We start from the raw sequence: 15,746 nt of genomic DNA, 5'->3' as shown, positions 1-15,746 counted from the left end.
TGACCGATACCGCCATGAACTAGCGCTGCGCCGTCCCTGCTGGAGTTCAGGGCTGTTTCACGTGTTTTATTTTTACTTTTACTATATGTCGATGAAACGAGTATCACTCTAAGGTAATCTACGACCGATGTGTCAAATGGGCACGTAAAATCAAGATTTAAAAATCATTTTTAATGTAACGGGAAACACAACGACGCTTTCCGTCTAAATTGGGCGTCGGCTGAGAGACTTAATGAGCAGTATTTGTTTGGGCTCATTCCAGATATACACTGCAAGCGCCTAACTGCCAATATATGGTGAAACACCAGAGAAAATGCGCCTGACCAACCACAAGTGAGGCACCCGGTATGTAACGTTACCGGAAATTATTGTATTGGTTAAAAACAGTCTTGGTTGCAATTTTACTTTTTTTATTTTTCAACCACGCCTTTCGCCTTATTTAGGCATCTTCAGGTTATCTACATAGAAAACAGAGAACAAATACATCTATTTAAGAATCACGATCGCGTTCTGCAGACTTGGATAACCTATAAGTGTGGTGTCACAGCCAGACACCACACTTGCTAGGTGGTAGCCTTTAAATCGGCCGCGGTCCGTTAGTATACGCCGGACCCGCGTGTCGCCACTGTCAGTGATTGCAGACCGAGCGCCACCACACGGCAGGTCTAGAGAGACTTACTAGCACTCGCCCCATTTGTACAGCCGACTTAGCCAGAGATGGATCACTGACAACTACGCTCTCATTTGCCGAGACGATAGTTAGCATAGCCTTCAGCTACGTCATTTGCTATGACCTAGCAAGGCGCCATAGCATTTGATAATTAAAATTGTGAAGCATGTACCGTAACGAGAGATGTTCTACAATTGTGGATTAAAGTTAAGTATTATATCAACTATGTACTTTATTTGCTACTATTAATTCCCTTAACTGTTCCAGACCCCACGCCAGTCAGCGTGTAATTAAACGCGTGCATTTCGGCCTCCTCTAGCAACACAGTGTTGGCTCTTCTGCCAACACTTCAATAAGCATGTATACACAGATCAAATATTGAAAGAGTAAGTACCTTAATTTTGTATTTCATAGAAGAATCCTTTAGTCAGGGTAGCCAAAGGGCATCGTCGAATATATCAGGCCAACATCGCCTTCGTTAAAAATGTTCATGTGTGTGAAATATTACGGGACTTAACTTCTAAGGTCATCAGTACCTAAGCTTACACACTACTTAACCTAAATTATCCTAAGGACAAACACACACACCCATGCCCGAGAGAGGACTCGAACCTCCGCCGGGACCAGCCGCGCAGTCCAGGACTCTAGCACCTTTGACCGCTCGGCTCGCCTTCGTTAAACTCAGTAAAAACTAGAAATATAAAATAGTAAAATCATTACCTTTTCTAGATGGACGCGAGAGGCACCAAGATCTGCATAACGCGTTCCCGTTCACAGGAGCTAGCATCAGAGTAAGATAGGGGCTCAGGTGGTAAGCATAATGCTTGGTGCCTCTGCCGCCTATCTAGAAAAGGTAATGATTTTACTATTTTTTATTTCTAGTTTTTACTGAGTTTAACGAAGGCGATGATGGCCTGATATATTCGACGATGCCCTTTGGCTACACTGACTAAAGGATTCTTCTAAGAAATACCAAATTAAGGTATTTGCTCTCTCAATATTTGATCTATTTATACATGCTTATAGGTTATCCAAGTATGTACAACGCGATCGCCATTGTTAAATTGATGTATTTAATCCCTGTTTTCAATGTAGATAACCTGAAGATGTCTAAAGAAGGCAAAACGCGTCGTTGAAAAATAAAAAATAAATTGCAACCAAGACTGTTTTTAACCAATACTGTTAAGCACTGGCTTGCTGTATGCCACATAGGGCTTAGAAGAATTATCTGAAATTATCTGCTCTCTTCTTGCTTATCAGAAGAGTATTTGGGAAATTATTTCTAGTGTGTGTGTATGCTAATGATTGCGTGAACAGTTTATTTGTAAAGAAGGAAAAACTAAAGGGTTCAGACAACAGCTGAGCGTGGCATGGGAACATCGTGAGAGCAGATTCCAGTAACCTTCAACTTAAGCGCATATCTCTGATTCCTTAGCGAAAAGTTTATTGACCAGCATTAACGAGCTTCTAAGGTTTCCATATGTGTCCTGACAGTGTCAATAATTCACCATTACTGTGCTGGGTGGGAGGAAGGTGAACGAGTGCGCTGCACGAGTAGTGAGTAGGGTCGTTGACGCTGTGTTTAAGTTTGTGTGTGGTTCGCTTGTTCGCCAGTCAGTTGCGCAGCGATGCGCCGTTCTTCTTCGAGGCATAGTAGGCGAGAAGTTGAGTTTTTAGAGACTTGGTATTTGTGAAAACGATAAAGTTATCTGGAGTACTTTATTATGGAGATGAGAACTTGTTTGTAAACATGCGTTATTGATTCCATTGATGGATAATTTTTTTTTTTTTTTTTGGAAAAGCTTTTCAAGGTGACCAGTGCATGCACGAGATGAAATATCTGTTTATTGGAACTATTAACTATAGGAAATCTTTGTCCCTCAGATAACTAAAAACGTTTATAGTTTGTATTAATTTAATCTCTCCGTTTTCATTGTCACAAATAACACAATCTGTTGGAATGCCTGTAATTGTCAAGGTCTTTTTATGTCTTTTTTGAGAATAATCAGTTTATTTTTTCAAGAAGTACTTTCTTTAAAATAAAACCCTCCTGGATCATTCCTAGCAATGTTTTGAATATTTTGTCGTGTGTGCACTGTACCTTATGCCACACGCACTCACAGATCGTCTCTCACGAGTATTGAACAGTTTATTTTTTCTTTAGCTGCTGAATTTAATGATTTGAATTTGCTTTCGACAGCGTCAGGACATCGGACACAAAACAACATGCTGAGAGTAAAGCAAGTTGCTTTTAGTTAAGGCAAATCACAATTTTAGCTCTTAGGAGGAAAGAGTTCTCACTCAGAATTATCATGTGGTGTGCTAATCAATCAGATTAATTTACGGTGATCAGTGTAGCAAATCTGAAACAATTAATTTTCTTCTGAGCAGGGCAGCATTTTATTTTTGTGGTCATTCAATTCAGAAATTGCACTTCCTGTCAACAACTTTCATAGTGTACTTCAGTGTTGAGTTTCAGCTTAACAGTTTTCACTGAGTAAACAAATAGTTACTTTTGGCCTTTAACTAGATTAGTTTTCCATATTTAAAATTCAGTATTTCAGTAAGTTTTGTTTCGCTACACTGTCGATATGCGCAACACAATACCAACCAATAGCCGGTATTGCTCAGCAGTTGAACACGGTATCTAAATTACACTTTATCCTAGAAGGAAGCTTTTCTAGAAGAAAAAGTAGGAAAATCAGTATTTTCATTTATGGATAAATGTTTATAGAAGGCTTACACGCACTGCATTACCATAGTTGTCTTTTCAAAAGCTCTCGATTGCCGTCGAAAAAGCCTGTCGTTCTTGTCTCAGTACCTCGATCGATAAAACAACATGCCTCTCTCGCCTGCTACTTGACGAAACGTCGTTTCGATATCTTGAACAGTTCACAAAATATACGGGATGCACCACTTGGCAGAATAATTGTGTACGGCTGGCTGGCAGGTGAATAGGCACTGCCGGCGACCGTGACCCCGTTGTAGTCCGGCGCTCAGCGGCTGACGCAGCGCCGCCTGGTCTCGAGGCGGTGGACAGACCCGTTAGGTTAGTCGATGGCGAGCTTCCGGAAGGATCCCTCGACGCCGTAGAGGTCGCTCATGTTCCTGCTGCCCGGTGGCCGGCGGCTCTCGTCCGTGACGTAGTTGTCCTGCTCCAGGAAGAACGCTCGGTATGACGACACTTTCTTCCAGGCGGCATCTGCGGCAGGAGAACATTTCCCACTCAGAGATAGAGAACACATCATCAGCACATAGAACTCATTCATTTACATCTACAGGGTGGCGCACGAAATGTGTTACCATTTTGTTTTTGAATATAAACTTTATTGACAATACAATCTGAAAGGAACCTATACTACAATGAAGAGCCGTCCATGGAGATTTGTTCTAACTCAGCACATGCTCAATATGGCCACCATCTCGTTTCCTAACTTCCTTCAAACTGAAGTTAGTGATTACCCTACCGCTCATGTCTTCCGTAATTTCATTTCCAGCTTCAAGAATAAGTCTTCTGAGCTCCTTAAATAAAGTGGATGTTTCGGGAAATTTTTTTCCTTTAGGTACTACCAAAGAAAAGAGTCACATGGATTGAGGTCTGGACTATTGGGGGGCCAATTTTGTCGGTCATTGAAGCGACCTGGAAACCTGAGTGAAATGATCCGCATGTCGAAATGCTCGTGTAAAAACTCGAACACAGTGTTTGCAGTATGTGGCCTTGCTCCATCTTGCATGAACCAATGCGTGTTGAAGGGCAAGGCAGTAGCAAGAAGCTGTGGAATGAAGCTGTTGCGAAGCATGCTCAAATAACGCTCGCTGTTCACAGTTTCTACAAAGAAAATGGGTCCAATAAGTCCGTGACTGGAAATTGCTGCCCACGCTGTAATCCTCGGAGTATAATATTGTCGTTCATAAAGCACTTGTGGGTTTTCAGTGGCCCAAAAGCGTACATTTTGTTTGTTAACCACACCGTCTAAATGAAAATGCGCCTCGTCTGAAAACCAAACGTTCTTGAGAGTTTCTTCCCCATCCTCCGCCCACTGGGCAAACAGTAGTCTCTGCTGCTTGTGTTCTTCAATGAGCTTCTGTGCACAGGTCATCTTGTATGTGTACATATGGAGGTCACTATTAAGAATGCGTTGAACGGAGCATCTGGATAATCCTAGTTGCACTGCTGCCTTTCTGCACGATTTCCCGGGACTTATCTGTACAGCAACTCGTACCGCTTCAATGTTCTCCGGCGAACAAACAGGCTTAGGCCGAGGTCGCTTCGCTTCCAATACTGTTCCTTCCTGTACAAATTTATCGTACAACCTGTGGATGGTCTTCTTGCAAGGGACCTCTCGTGTGTTAAACGGTTGTCGAAAACGCCTCTGAGTCACAACAAGGCTTTTCGTTTCATGAGAAAGTAACACAACTGCCGATCGTTGCTGTGTCGTCAGTCTTCCATTGTCAGCCATTGCTGCTTGCTAGTCGGCAGTATCGTGAATTACACGTCATTTCGTAACTCATTTGTTTTTCGAAGCTCTGCTGGTACTTCTGTAGAGATCCCAGCGGGATATAATGTGCGTCGTAAATTGTGAAAGAAACAATTGGTAACACATTTCGTGCGCTACCCTGTATATCTACGTTCATATGGATACTCTGAGAATCAAACTTAAGTGCCTGGCAGAGAGTTCATCGAACCACTTGCTCAGTTCTCTATTATTCCAATCTAGTATAGTGCGCGGAGAAAACAAACACCTAAATATTTCCGTGCTAGCTCTGATTACTCTTATTTTATTACGGTGATCGTTTCTCCTTATGTAGGTCGGAGTCAACAAGATATTTTCGCAATCAGAGGAGAAAGTTGCGATTGTAATTTTCTGAGAAGATTCCGCCTCAACGAAACACGCCTTTGATTTAATAGTGTCCACCCCAAATCCTGTACCATTTCAGTGACACGCTCTCCCCATTTCACGACAGTACAAAGGTGCTGCCCTTCTTTGAACTTTTTCTACTCCGTCAATCCTGTCTTGTAAGGATCCCACACCACGCAGCAGTATTCTAAAAGAGGACGGACAAGCGTAGTGTAGGCAATCTCTTTAGTAGATCTGTTACATTTTCTTAGTGTCCTGCCAATAAAACGCAGTCTTTGGTTATCTTTCCCCATAACAAATTCTGTGCGTTCCTTCCAATTTAAATTGTTCGTAACTATAATTCCTAGATATTTAATTGAATTTACAGCCTTTAGATTTGACTGAATTATCGTGTAACCGAAATTTAAAGGATTCCTTCCAGCATTCATGTGGATGACCTAACAATTTTCGTTTTTTAGGGTCGATTGCCAATTTTCGCACCATACAGATATCTTTTCTAAATCATTTTGCAATGTGTTTTGATCTTTTGACGACTTTATTAGACGACAGACGACAGTGTCATCTGCAAAAGACCTGAGACAACTGCTCAGTGTCTCTCCCAAACTGTTTATATTCGAGAAGGAACAGCAAGTACTTTAAGTACCCTAAGAAAAAAATCTCATCCTATCTTTCATATCCCCCCCCCCCTCTACAAGAATCCTTTACCAGCGTACTTCTTTTCCCCACCTTCTCACACACACTGATCACCTTCGTTTATGCACTACTTCTTGTAAAGTCTACTCCAACAACCCCACTGTTTTCCCCCTAATTACCAAGCCTACTGTGTTGCCGTTTACATGATACAACACACCCTCTCCACCCTTCCCATATCATCCTCCTTTTTTGTTGCTCTGCAGTTCACTGTGAACCTTGGACTCTTCAACAATTTTCCACCATGTGTCTCCGTCCGTTGCTAGAGCTTGTAAGGCGTCCTGAGACGGGCTGATGACAGGTAAAATTGATTGTCAAGCCCCGATAGCATCAATTGAAGTGTGTGTCGAAGTTGAGTTTGCAGCCCACTGAATCCGGACGAAGCCGTGATATTTCTGGCAAGTGTTTTGTAAGGTTTACAGTGTGTCGTACAAATTCGCTCTCGCGTCAACCGCCACATACCGGACTGCAGTGAGGATTGTGTGTTCTTATGGCGTGTTCTGTTACAGTTCACTATTCTTAGGTGGGTTTTTAGAAATGACATTCAACTCAAGACTGCACCTTTTCTACCATATTCTTCTTTCGCAAATTGGCCCGGTGACTCTTTGAAGGTTATTCTTCAAATGCATCCAGAATTTCGCCGTCTTTTGCTGTTGGGGTCGAAGTTTCGCAGGCATATGTGAGCAATTCGCTTGGAAGTGTTTTATAGGTCAGTAATTGCAACAGAGTCCCACTCTCTGGCCACTAAATTTGCTCTGAAACCTATCCGTCCTATAGATTTAACCCACCTTTCTATCCCTTTCCGGTTACAGCATCGATGATTTCAGACGTAAATAGAAATATTAAAAAAGGTAGGAAGATTTTTCTGTTTAGCAAAAGTGACAAAAAGCAGATTTCAGAGTACTTGACAGCTCAACACAAAAGTTTTATCTCAAGTACAGATAGTGTTGAGGATCAATGGACTAAGTTCAAAAATAAAATGCAGTAAGCATTAGAAGAGTATATGCCAAACAAGATCGTAGGAGATGGAAAAGAGCCATCGTGGTACAACAACCGATTTAAAAAATTGCTACGGAAGCAAAGGGATATACACAGAAAACATAAATATAGTCAAAACCTTGCAGACAAACAAAAATTACACGAAGCAAAACGTAGTGTGAGGAGGGCTATGCGAGAGGCGTTCAATGAATTCGAAAGTAAAGTTCTGTCTACTGACTTGGCAGAAAATCCTAAGAAATTCTGGTCTTATGTCAAAGCGGCAGGTGGATTAAAACAAAACGTCAAGACGCTCTGAGACCAAAATTGTACTGAAACTGAGGATGACAGACTAAAGGCCGAAATACTCAGTGTCTTTTTCCAAAGCTGTTTCACAGAGGAAGACTGCACTGTAGTTCCTTCTCTAGATTGTCGTACAGATGACAAAATCGTAAATATCGTAATAGATGACAGAGGGATTGAAAAACAATAAAATCGCTCAAAAGAGGAAAGGCCCCTGGACCTGATGGGATACCAGTTCGATTTTACACAGAGTACGAGAAAGAACTTGCCCCTCTTCTTGCATCGGTGTACTGTAGGCCTCTAGAAGAGCATAGCGATCCAAGAGATTGGAAAAGGGCACAGCTAATCCCCGTTTTCAAGAAGGGACGTCGAACAGATGTGCAGAACTATAGACCTCTATCTCTAACGTCGATCAGTTGTAGAATTTTGGAACACGCCTTATGTTCGAGTATAATGACTTTTCTGGAGACTAGAAATCTATTGTGTAGGAATCAGCATGGGTTTAGAAAAAGACGATCGTGTGAAAACCAGCTCGCGCTATTCGTCCACGAGACTCAGAGGGCCACAGACACGGGTTCCCAGGTAGACGCCGTGTATCTTGACCTCCGCAACGTGTTTGATACAGTTCCCCACAGTCGTTTAATGAACAAAGTAAGAGCATATGGACTATCAGACCAATTGTGTGATTGCATTGAAGAGTTCCTAAATAACAGAACGCAGCATGTCATTCTCAATGGAGAGAAGTCTTCCGAAGTAAGTGATTTCAGGTGTGCCGCAGGGGCGTGTCATAGGACCGTTGCTATTCACAATATATATAAATGACCTTGTGGATAACATCGGTAGTTCACTGAGGCTTTTTGGGGATGATGCTGTAGTATATCGAGAGGTTGTAACAATGGAAAATTGTACTGAAATGCAGGAGGATCTGCAACGAATTGACGCATCGTGCAGGGAATGGCAATGGCAATTGAATCTCAATGTATAGAAGTGTAATATGCTGCGAATACATAGAAAGAAAGATCGTTTATCATTTTGCTACAGTATAGCAGGTCAGCAACTGGCAGCAGTTAAATTCCATAAATTACCTGGGAGTAGGCATTAGGAGTGATTTCAAATGGAATGACCATATAAAATTAATCGTCATTAAAGCAGATGCCAAACTGAGATTCATTGGAAGAATCCTAAGGAAATTCAGTCCGAAAACAAAGAAAGTAGGTTACAGGGTTACAGTACACTTGTTCTCCCACTGCTTGAATACTGCTCACCGGTGTGGGATGCGTACCAGATGGGGTTGATAGTAGAGATACAGAAGATCCATCGGAGAACAGCGCTCTTCGTTACAGGATCATTTAGAAATCGCGAAATCGTTACGAAGATGATAGATAAACTCCAGTGGAAGACTCTGCAAGAGAGACGCTCAGTAGCTCGGTATGAGCTTTTGTTGAAGTTTCGAGAACATACCTTCACCGATGAGTCAAGCAGTATATTGCTCCCTCCTACGTATATCTCGCGAAGAGACCATGAGGATAAAATCAGAGAGATTAGAGCCCACACAGAGGCATACCGACACACTTAATTTCCACGAACAATACGAGACTGTAATAGGGAGAACCGTTAGAGGTACTCAAGGTACCCTCCGCCACACACCGTCAGGTTGCTTGCGGAGTATGGATGTAGATGCAGATGTAGACTTCAGCGATCTTCTTCCTCCCTCTTCACGCCTCCGTTTTCTTTCCTCGTCTTGACTGTGACCGGCCGCCACCCCCCCCTCCACCTCCCCCCCACCCCTCCCCATTGCACTCTAGCTACCTGTATCCTTAATCCCACGGTTTCCTGCCAACTATTCTCCGTTATTACACCTACCACCACAATCCGATACCTTAACCATTGCTAACCACCAATTCTATGTCCCTGGCCTCACGAGTCCTCCTAAATGCCGGTCCTTCCCAACAAGTGCTAGGGAACTATAGTAGAATACCATCCTTAACTTTCTCGCAGCTCTTTGTTTTTAAATCTATGTTTTTTTTAGGTATCACGAATGAAGAACGTCCTTTTATATATTTTAAAACCCCTGTGTACAGTTCATCTTTTCAAAATTTTTCTACCAACTTTGTTCGTTTTAAATTCTTTTGGCTGAAGGGAGAAGTACTGTTCCACTATCAACCTTCCTTCGCTGCTCTGGGGCCACGGAATGAAATAATAAAGAAGAAAACACCCACACCCAAATCCGTTTACAACCCTCATTACGATCCTGTGTAAGATTCAAAGACGTTGGCTATTCGCGCAATCTCCTTTCATGGACCTCATGTTCTCCGCACCCTATTATTTTGTGACCTTCCATACCACTGTATAACTATTTTCTGACTTGGACTGCCTGGCTGTGTGCCTTTTATACCTGTATAGCTGCGCATGGAACATTTCACGGGATTCAAGAATTTTGGACTGCGGAAGCCAGTCAGCTGCTGGTTACGAGATTTTAGGTTTTGAGGTAACATGGTCGCATGGAAAGTCACTCTGGTTCCGGGTTTTGTGAGGTGCGGATACACTGGTACCAATTTTCTGACGGACGATCCACGTCTCTGGTTTCAACACGCTGTGTTACATGCTTTTGGATTTAGTCTGTGCATTTCAAGGTGGTATCACTTTCGTTTCTTGCAGATTGTATTCTTGCCGATTCATGTTGGTACAGAATAAATCTCGAGTCGCGAATTTATCCAGACTGTAACGGAAACAAACATTCCTTTGTGATTATTTCGGAAACATGAGTCTACCTAGATGGTTATATCCAGTTGCGTTAACACTTTTCGTAAACATGACTGACCTTCTGCATCTTTTGGAAGATTTGAGAAGTTTTCTAGAACACTTTGCGTTTGTCTTTTCAACTGCATTACAAAATTTACTTTGTCTGAACTTACAACCACATGGCTTCATGTATCCGTACCAGTGCTCTGTTACGTCGTGATAGATGATCCCTTTTAACTGTTTCACCAAAAAATGCACTTTCTCTACCTCTTCTATTGCCCTTCGTAGAGTTTACAGGTATAAGGTAAATCTAAGTGTTGCAGTCATCTGGCACTTGCAAGTCTGAGCAATGTCGTCATCTGATCAGTCTCTTCAACAAAGTTGGTCATTGTTTGTTAAGCATTTCAAATTCTTGCCCTAATTGTTGTTTTCCAGAAGATACAGATGGCAAGCACGTTGCCTTCCAAGGGTTTCGCTTACAATATGAAGCTCATTTAACAGCATTAACCCTGGCAAAAACTTACCTAACTTTTTCTCTCAGGAAATTTTAAATCAAATTCTCACTGTAGTTCCGAAAGCACTTAGAATTTCCTCTCAGATTCTGTTATAATTCATGAAAATTAGTTTTAAATCTGGATTAAAATTGTTTCAAAATTTTGATTGAACATTTAGTAACAATTTTGAAGCCGACGGTAAGCTTTCAAACATATTCATTTCCCACCCTCATGCGTACTGATCATCTTGGGATTTCTTTCACATCCGGCGAACTTCAAACCAACCACTATCGTTTGATCCTTGATACAATCCTCTCAGTCTACCGAGCCAACCCATCTCGCTAACGTTACACCCACACACGGCCCACATCACATCCCAGGGAAACTTTAAACGCCTTGTCCTGCCTGACAGTGACATCCTCCCAGAGCACTGCCAGTTCGTTTATCCATACCAAAACACATTTCCTCTTCTCCATGCCAGGACTCGTCCTCATCCCCCTCCCCTTTTTCCTCGCTCCCACTGCTTTCTCCTCTCCAACTCTTCCATTGTACAGTCTACGCAATGTTTTATACTTCCTATGGCCCACTGATTATTTTAAAGAGAATAATATTTTACTTTCCAGCCGCCTGACTTAATAATCTGAAGACGTTTACATATTTTATGTTTAATTTTTCTCGAGAAACTCTGTTTGCACAATATGTAAACACTCTCGGCTGAAGAGCAGCAATACAACAGGCAGCACTCTCAGACTGACAGGCAAATGAAGGAAATATCAGTAGATAAATGAAATCCTTATGCAAAAGAAATAAAAATAATGAACTGTCACAGCCTCATAGCAAGATCTCTGATGGAAACAGTGCAGTGACTGTAAATAACTTTTTACCAACTGGACTTCCCAAAGTACGAGCAACGATGACGTCACACAAAAATCGAATACGTTCAAGAGTCAGATGAAGCAGTTTTCATGAAAACCTACACGACTATGACAAAGGAAGGAATGCGACGAGGAGTCATAAACGGACGTGGGACAGATGAGAAAAGATGATGTACATAGTTTGAAATGGACGGAAGTTGGTCCACCCCGGACTGGAGGATGTGTTATCTGAAGCAATGTTTTGTAATATGATGTTTAAAGAGAGATATTAAGCGGAAGCATTATAATATAGTATGAATGAGGAAATATCACATTTAAAGGTAATGTGGTTTGTTACATTTGTAATTACTTAGCGTGCTAATCGTTATGATAGTGCTTATAGTGTAGATTTTCTGTAAGGTTTTTGTAATTAAGTTATATTGTTCTGTCTTTCACAGCAGGGATATATGCTAAAGGTGCATTTTTCGAACTAGTTCATGAAAGGGAAGTGTGGAGGGTTCTATTGCTGCCATAACTTAATGAAGCTGAATTAAAAGTTTGTGACGATTCAATTATTTCTTTGTCGGTGAGATTAGTAGGCGATTTTTGATTTGCATTCATGGTATTATTTGACTGCACACAAGCACATTGCCCGTCGCAAGTTGTGTGCTGAATAACATTTTTGAGTACTGATGAAATCTCGTCTCGCATTGCACGTCTCGAGTACATGAGTGAAAGTTAATTTTGACAGTCAAATCCATATGTTTATAAAAAAAAGAAACAAGGTTGTAGAGCAGACAAGCGATCCATTGCGTACGGGTAAGCCATAAATTTCATTATTATTGGAGTTCATATTCAGAGTCAGGAACAGTGATTGTCTGAGTGCGTTTACGAGAATAATGTCAGTGTGAGTTTAGAGGTATAATGCGAGTGAAATATTTTACGAAAGTTCTATACTCTGATTTCAGACAGATTTATCAGATAAGGTCAGATGCGTTTTATTCAGTGATCATTTGTCGTGAAATTACGATAATAGTTCTTGTACAGCAATTGTTTTTTAAACTAGCAAGGATTCACAATATTCAGAGCCATCATTTAACACACAGACATTTTGTCACAGAGTCAGACAGCCTAAGTAAATTTTATTGTGAACAGATTTATTTCTCCTGGTCTTACTGTTTGATCGAGCCGGTTGTTCTGGATTTCACATTGGGTAACATCAACTTCCCATACTTCCATCTCAAATAAGCTTCAGATTTTTCAGTCAACATTTCTCACTTACTCAGCTATGCATATTTTACCGTCAGACTTTGCTACTATACGATTATTAAACCATTTTAAAGGATACTTTCTAACTAAGGACGAGGTTATTGAAATTGAACATTTGGATACCAGCATTGTATATCAGAGAAATTTATAGTAATTAAATAAGGCGGTTACGTTGCAGTTTGTGGTGGGGGGGGGGGGGGGGGCAAGATTAAATAAGCGCGTGTTGCAGTGCCCTCGCGCCCTGCAATTTTTTTTATCGATCTTAGAGGATGGGGCTGGTGCAGTTAGTGTTTTCCGAATTTTAGACTCATAAATGATAGGAGCTTGTAATACTTTAACTGCTTTTCCTGATTGTTTCCAACATGTTTTATAAACTTTAACGTTTTCTTATGAGTTTAAAGTCAGTTCAAAGAGACATTTACGCGTATTTTAGAGATTCAGCTTGGGATTTGTAAAACTGTGATGCTTTACTACTTTATATTCGTAAGCCTTCGAGTTGAGCACTTGCGAATACACGTTCTGCAAATACACATTCTTAAATTCCGAGATATAATGTAACTGATTTAAATAACACTTCATTTTCATATATTTCTTTGTAAGGAGACGATTTGCTAATGTGTTGACACGAGAGAGTCTTTGAGTGTAAGGCTAGCTACAGCAGGAAAATCAAGAGCTTGTGCAGGACATGGATTACTGGGACATATTTGGTTCGAACGCACAAGGAGAGTTCTAGATGGTCTGATGGTCGACATGAGTTCCTTGTACTGAGCCGCTGTAGTAGTTGAGTAAGATTAAGTACGCTCCTGTCGTCCATTCGCAGACTTCTAGCTACAAATGCTTGCCTGTTTTCGGGTTCAAATTGCAAGGCTTGGTGTAGTGGTATTTCCAGAATTTTCAAAATATTAGCAAACACTTATCTGTAAGGGAAAGTCAAATGGAAACTGAACACCCACCAACAACCGGACTATGGTATGGTTCCATTTAAAAGTAATGATTACACCCTTTAACACATTAATCCCTCAGGCGTAAGAGGCGGTCACTTTATGTTTAATACAATACTGTCTGCAGCTGTCTTGGCCCATCCACTCTTCCACTTCCTTGTCCGACTGAAATCTAAGCCCCTGCGTGTCTTTCTTCAGGTCGGAAAATATGTGAATATCACGCGGTGAAAGATGCGGCCTGTGTGGAGGATGTTACATGTTTCCCAACCAAATCACTCAAGTGTAGCTTTTGTCCAACTGGCAACAGGAAGATACCGTCCAACAGCATTCCAACAGCCCGAGCGCAAACGGAAAAGCCAACAGTGGCAACGCGAAACATGTCCCCCCACCAAACAAATCCAAAGCTGTTCACTAAAGTTCTAGTATGGTCATGATGACCTCCTCAGACTGCAAGGGCCCCTCTATTCGTCGAGTTCCTCGAGCGTGGAATCGCAATCAATGCGCAGCGATAAGTCAAAGCGCCGAGAAATGCTGTCGGATGGAGTCCTCCTGTTGCATGATAACGTCCGCTCCCACATTGCCAATCGGACGAAGACCATACTTCAGAAATTGAGTTGGAATGTACTTCAAGATCTTCCGTACAGCCTGGATCTTTTATCGTGCACTTTTCATGTCTTTGGCGAGCTGCAGAAAGACATACGTGGACTTCGGTTTCAGAGGTGCAAGAGGCGGTACGGTTGTGGGGCCGTCAGCGACCGGATGTGTTCTATGACACAAGAAGTGATCGTCTCATCTCCCAAGGCGATAAAATGTCTTCGCACGTACGTTGATTACTTTCAAAAGGAATCATTCTCTGGTCCCGTTGTGTTGGGTGTCCAGTTTTCATTTGAATGCCTCACGTATGGTGAGACGACGGTTTCGGTGCTTCATTAATTTTTTATGCATGTGGTATTCTTTCTAATTAAAAATTCCACAGATAGTGACTTCTTACATGTGATGCTATAAATGTTGGTGTTTGTATCGTGGTGTCCACAATTAAGGTTTAAATAAAATCATATTTCCTAAATGAAAAACTGAGGTTCGTTATTGATTCCTTACAACCCCCTTAAAATTCTAATATCTTTTCTGCTTTACGTATGCTTTTTAATTTGCATCAGGCTATCTTCCATAATGTTGCAGCCTTTCAACAAAGATAACTATTTTTCTGAACCATTACTAACATCAAGCTATACGTTTCTTAAAGTTTCGGTTCACAATAGGTTCCATCTATTTCATTGCATGCAATAGAGACCAGTTTGAGTTTCAGAGAAAGCAGACAGTTCTCAATTCACATATAACGCAGTTGATTTGTGCTGGTTTCCAAATAGAAAAGCTAGACTAACTGACTAGGCCAAGCATCCACACTGCACGTAACAATTTTACTATAAAATGGATTACTTACACGGTATTAATTCCAGGCCATGAACTTATCACATCGGGTTCGGCCGCGGTGGCCGAGCGGTTCTAGGAGTTTCAGTCCGGAACAGCGTGACTGCTACGGTCGCGGGTTCGAATCCTGCCTCGGGCATCGATGTGTTTGATGTCCTTTGGTTAGTTGGGTTTAAGTAATTCTAAGTTCTAGGGGACTGATGACCTCAGATGTTAAGTCCCATAGTGCTCAGAGCCATTTGAACCACAACGGTTTTGGCCACATAGCTAAGTAAAGTGTCAATTTATGTCCGTTATTACGCTGCACTAAGTAAGCTATTCTTGTTCCTATCTGATTCTATTGCTTAAGAAGATGTAGCCAGGTAGCTTTATCATATCAATTCATAGGTTCAAACTTGGTCTAGGTGAGAGCATTTTATTCAGTGCATGTTTCAGGATACGTACGTAAAATTAATCGTAATTCACTGAAGTGCTGGACACTCACATCTGGCGACCACCTGCCAGTATCTATTCTTTAAAAG

General features: G+C 41.5%; 1 protein-coding gene across 3 annotated transcripts in view; it reads right to left on the bottom strand.

Annotated features, from left to right (window-relative positions):
- Nucleotides 1-3,046: 3,046 nt before the first annotated feature.
- The window catches only part of LOC126480748 (alpha-tocopherol transfer protein-like), a 266,272-nt gene continuing 253,572 nt past the window's right edge, over nt 3,047-15,746 (bottom strand). For all 3 annotated transcript variants that reach the window (XM_050104029.1, XM_050104027.1, XM_050104028.1), the window contains exon 7: nt 3,047-3,872. In XM_050104029.1, coding sequence (XP_049959986.1) covers nt 3,721-3,872 — 152 coding nt within the window. In that variant the 3' untranslated portion in view covers nt 3,047-3,720. The remainder of the gene's footprint in view (nt 3,873-15,746) is intronic.

This window comes from Schistocerca serialis, chromosome 5 (assembly GCF_023864345.2).
Source record: "Schistocerca serialis cubense isolate TAMUIC-IGC-003099 chromosome 5, iqSchSeri2.2, whole genome shotgun sequence".
Taxonomy (NCBI): Eukaryota; Metazoa; Arthropoda; class Insecta; order Orthoptera; family Acrididae; genus Schistocerca; species Schistocerca serialis.
This window is presented reverse-complemented; position numbering and strand designations above follow the sequence as displayed.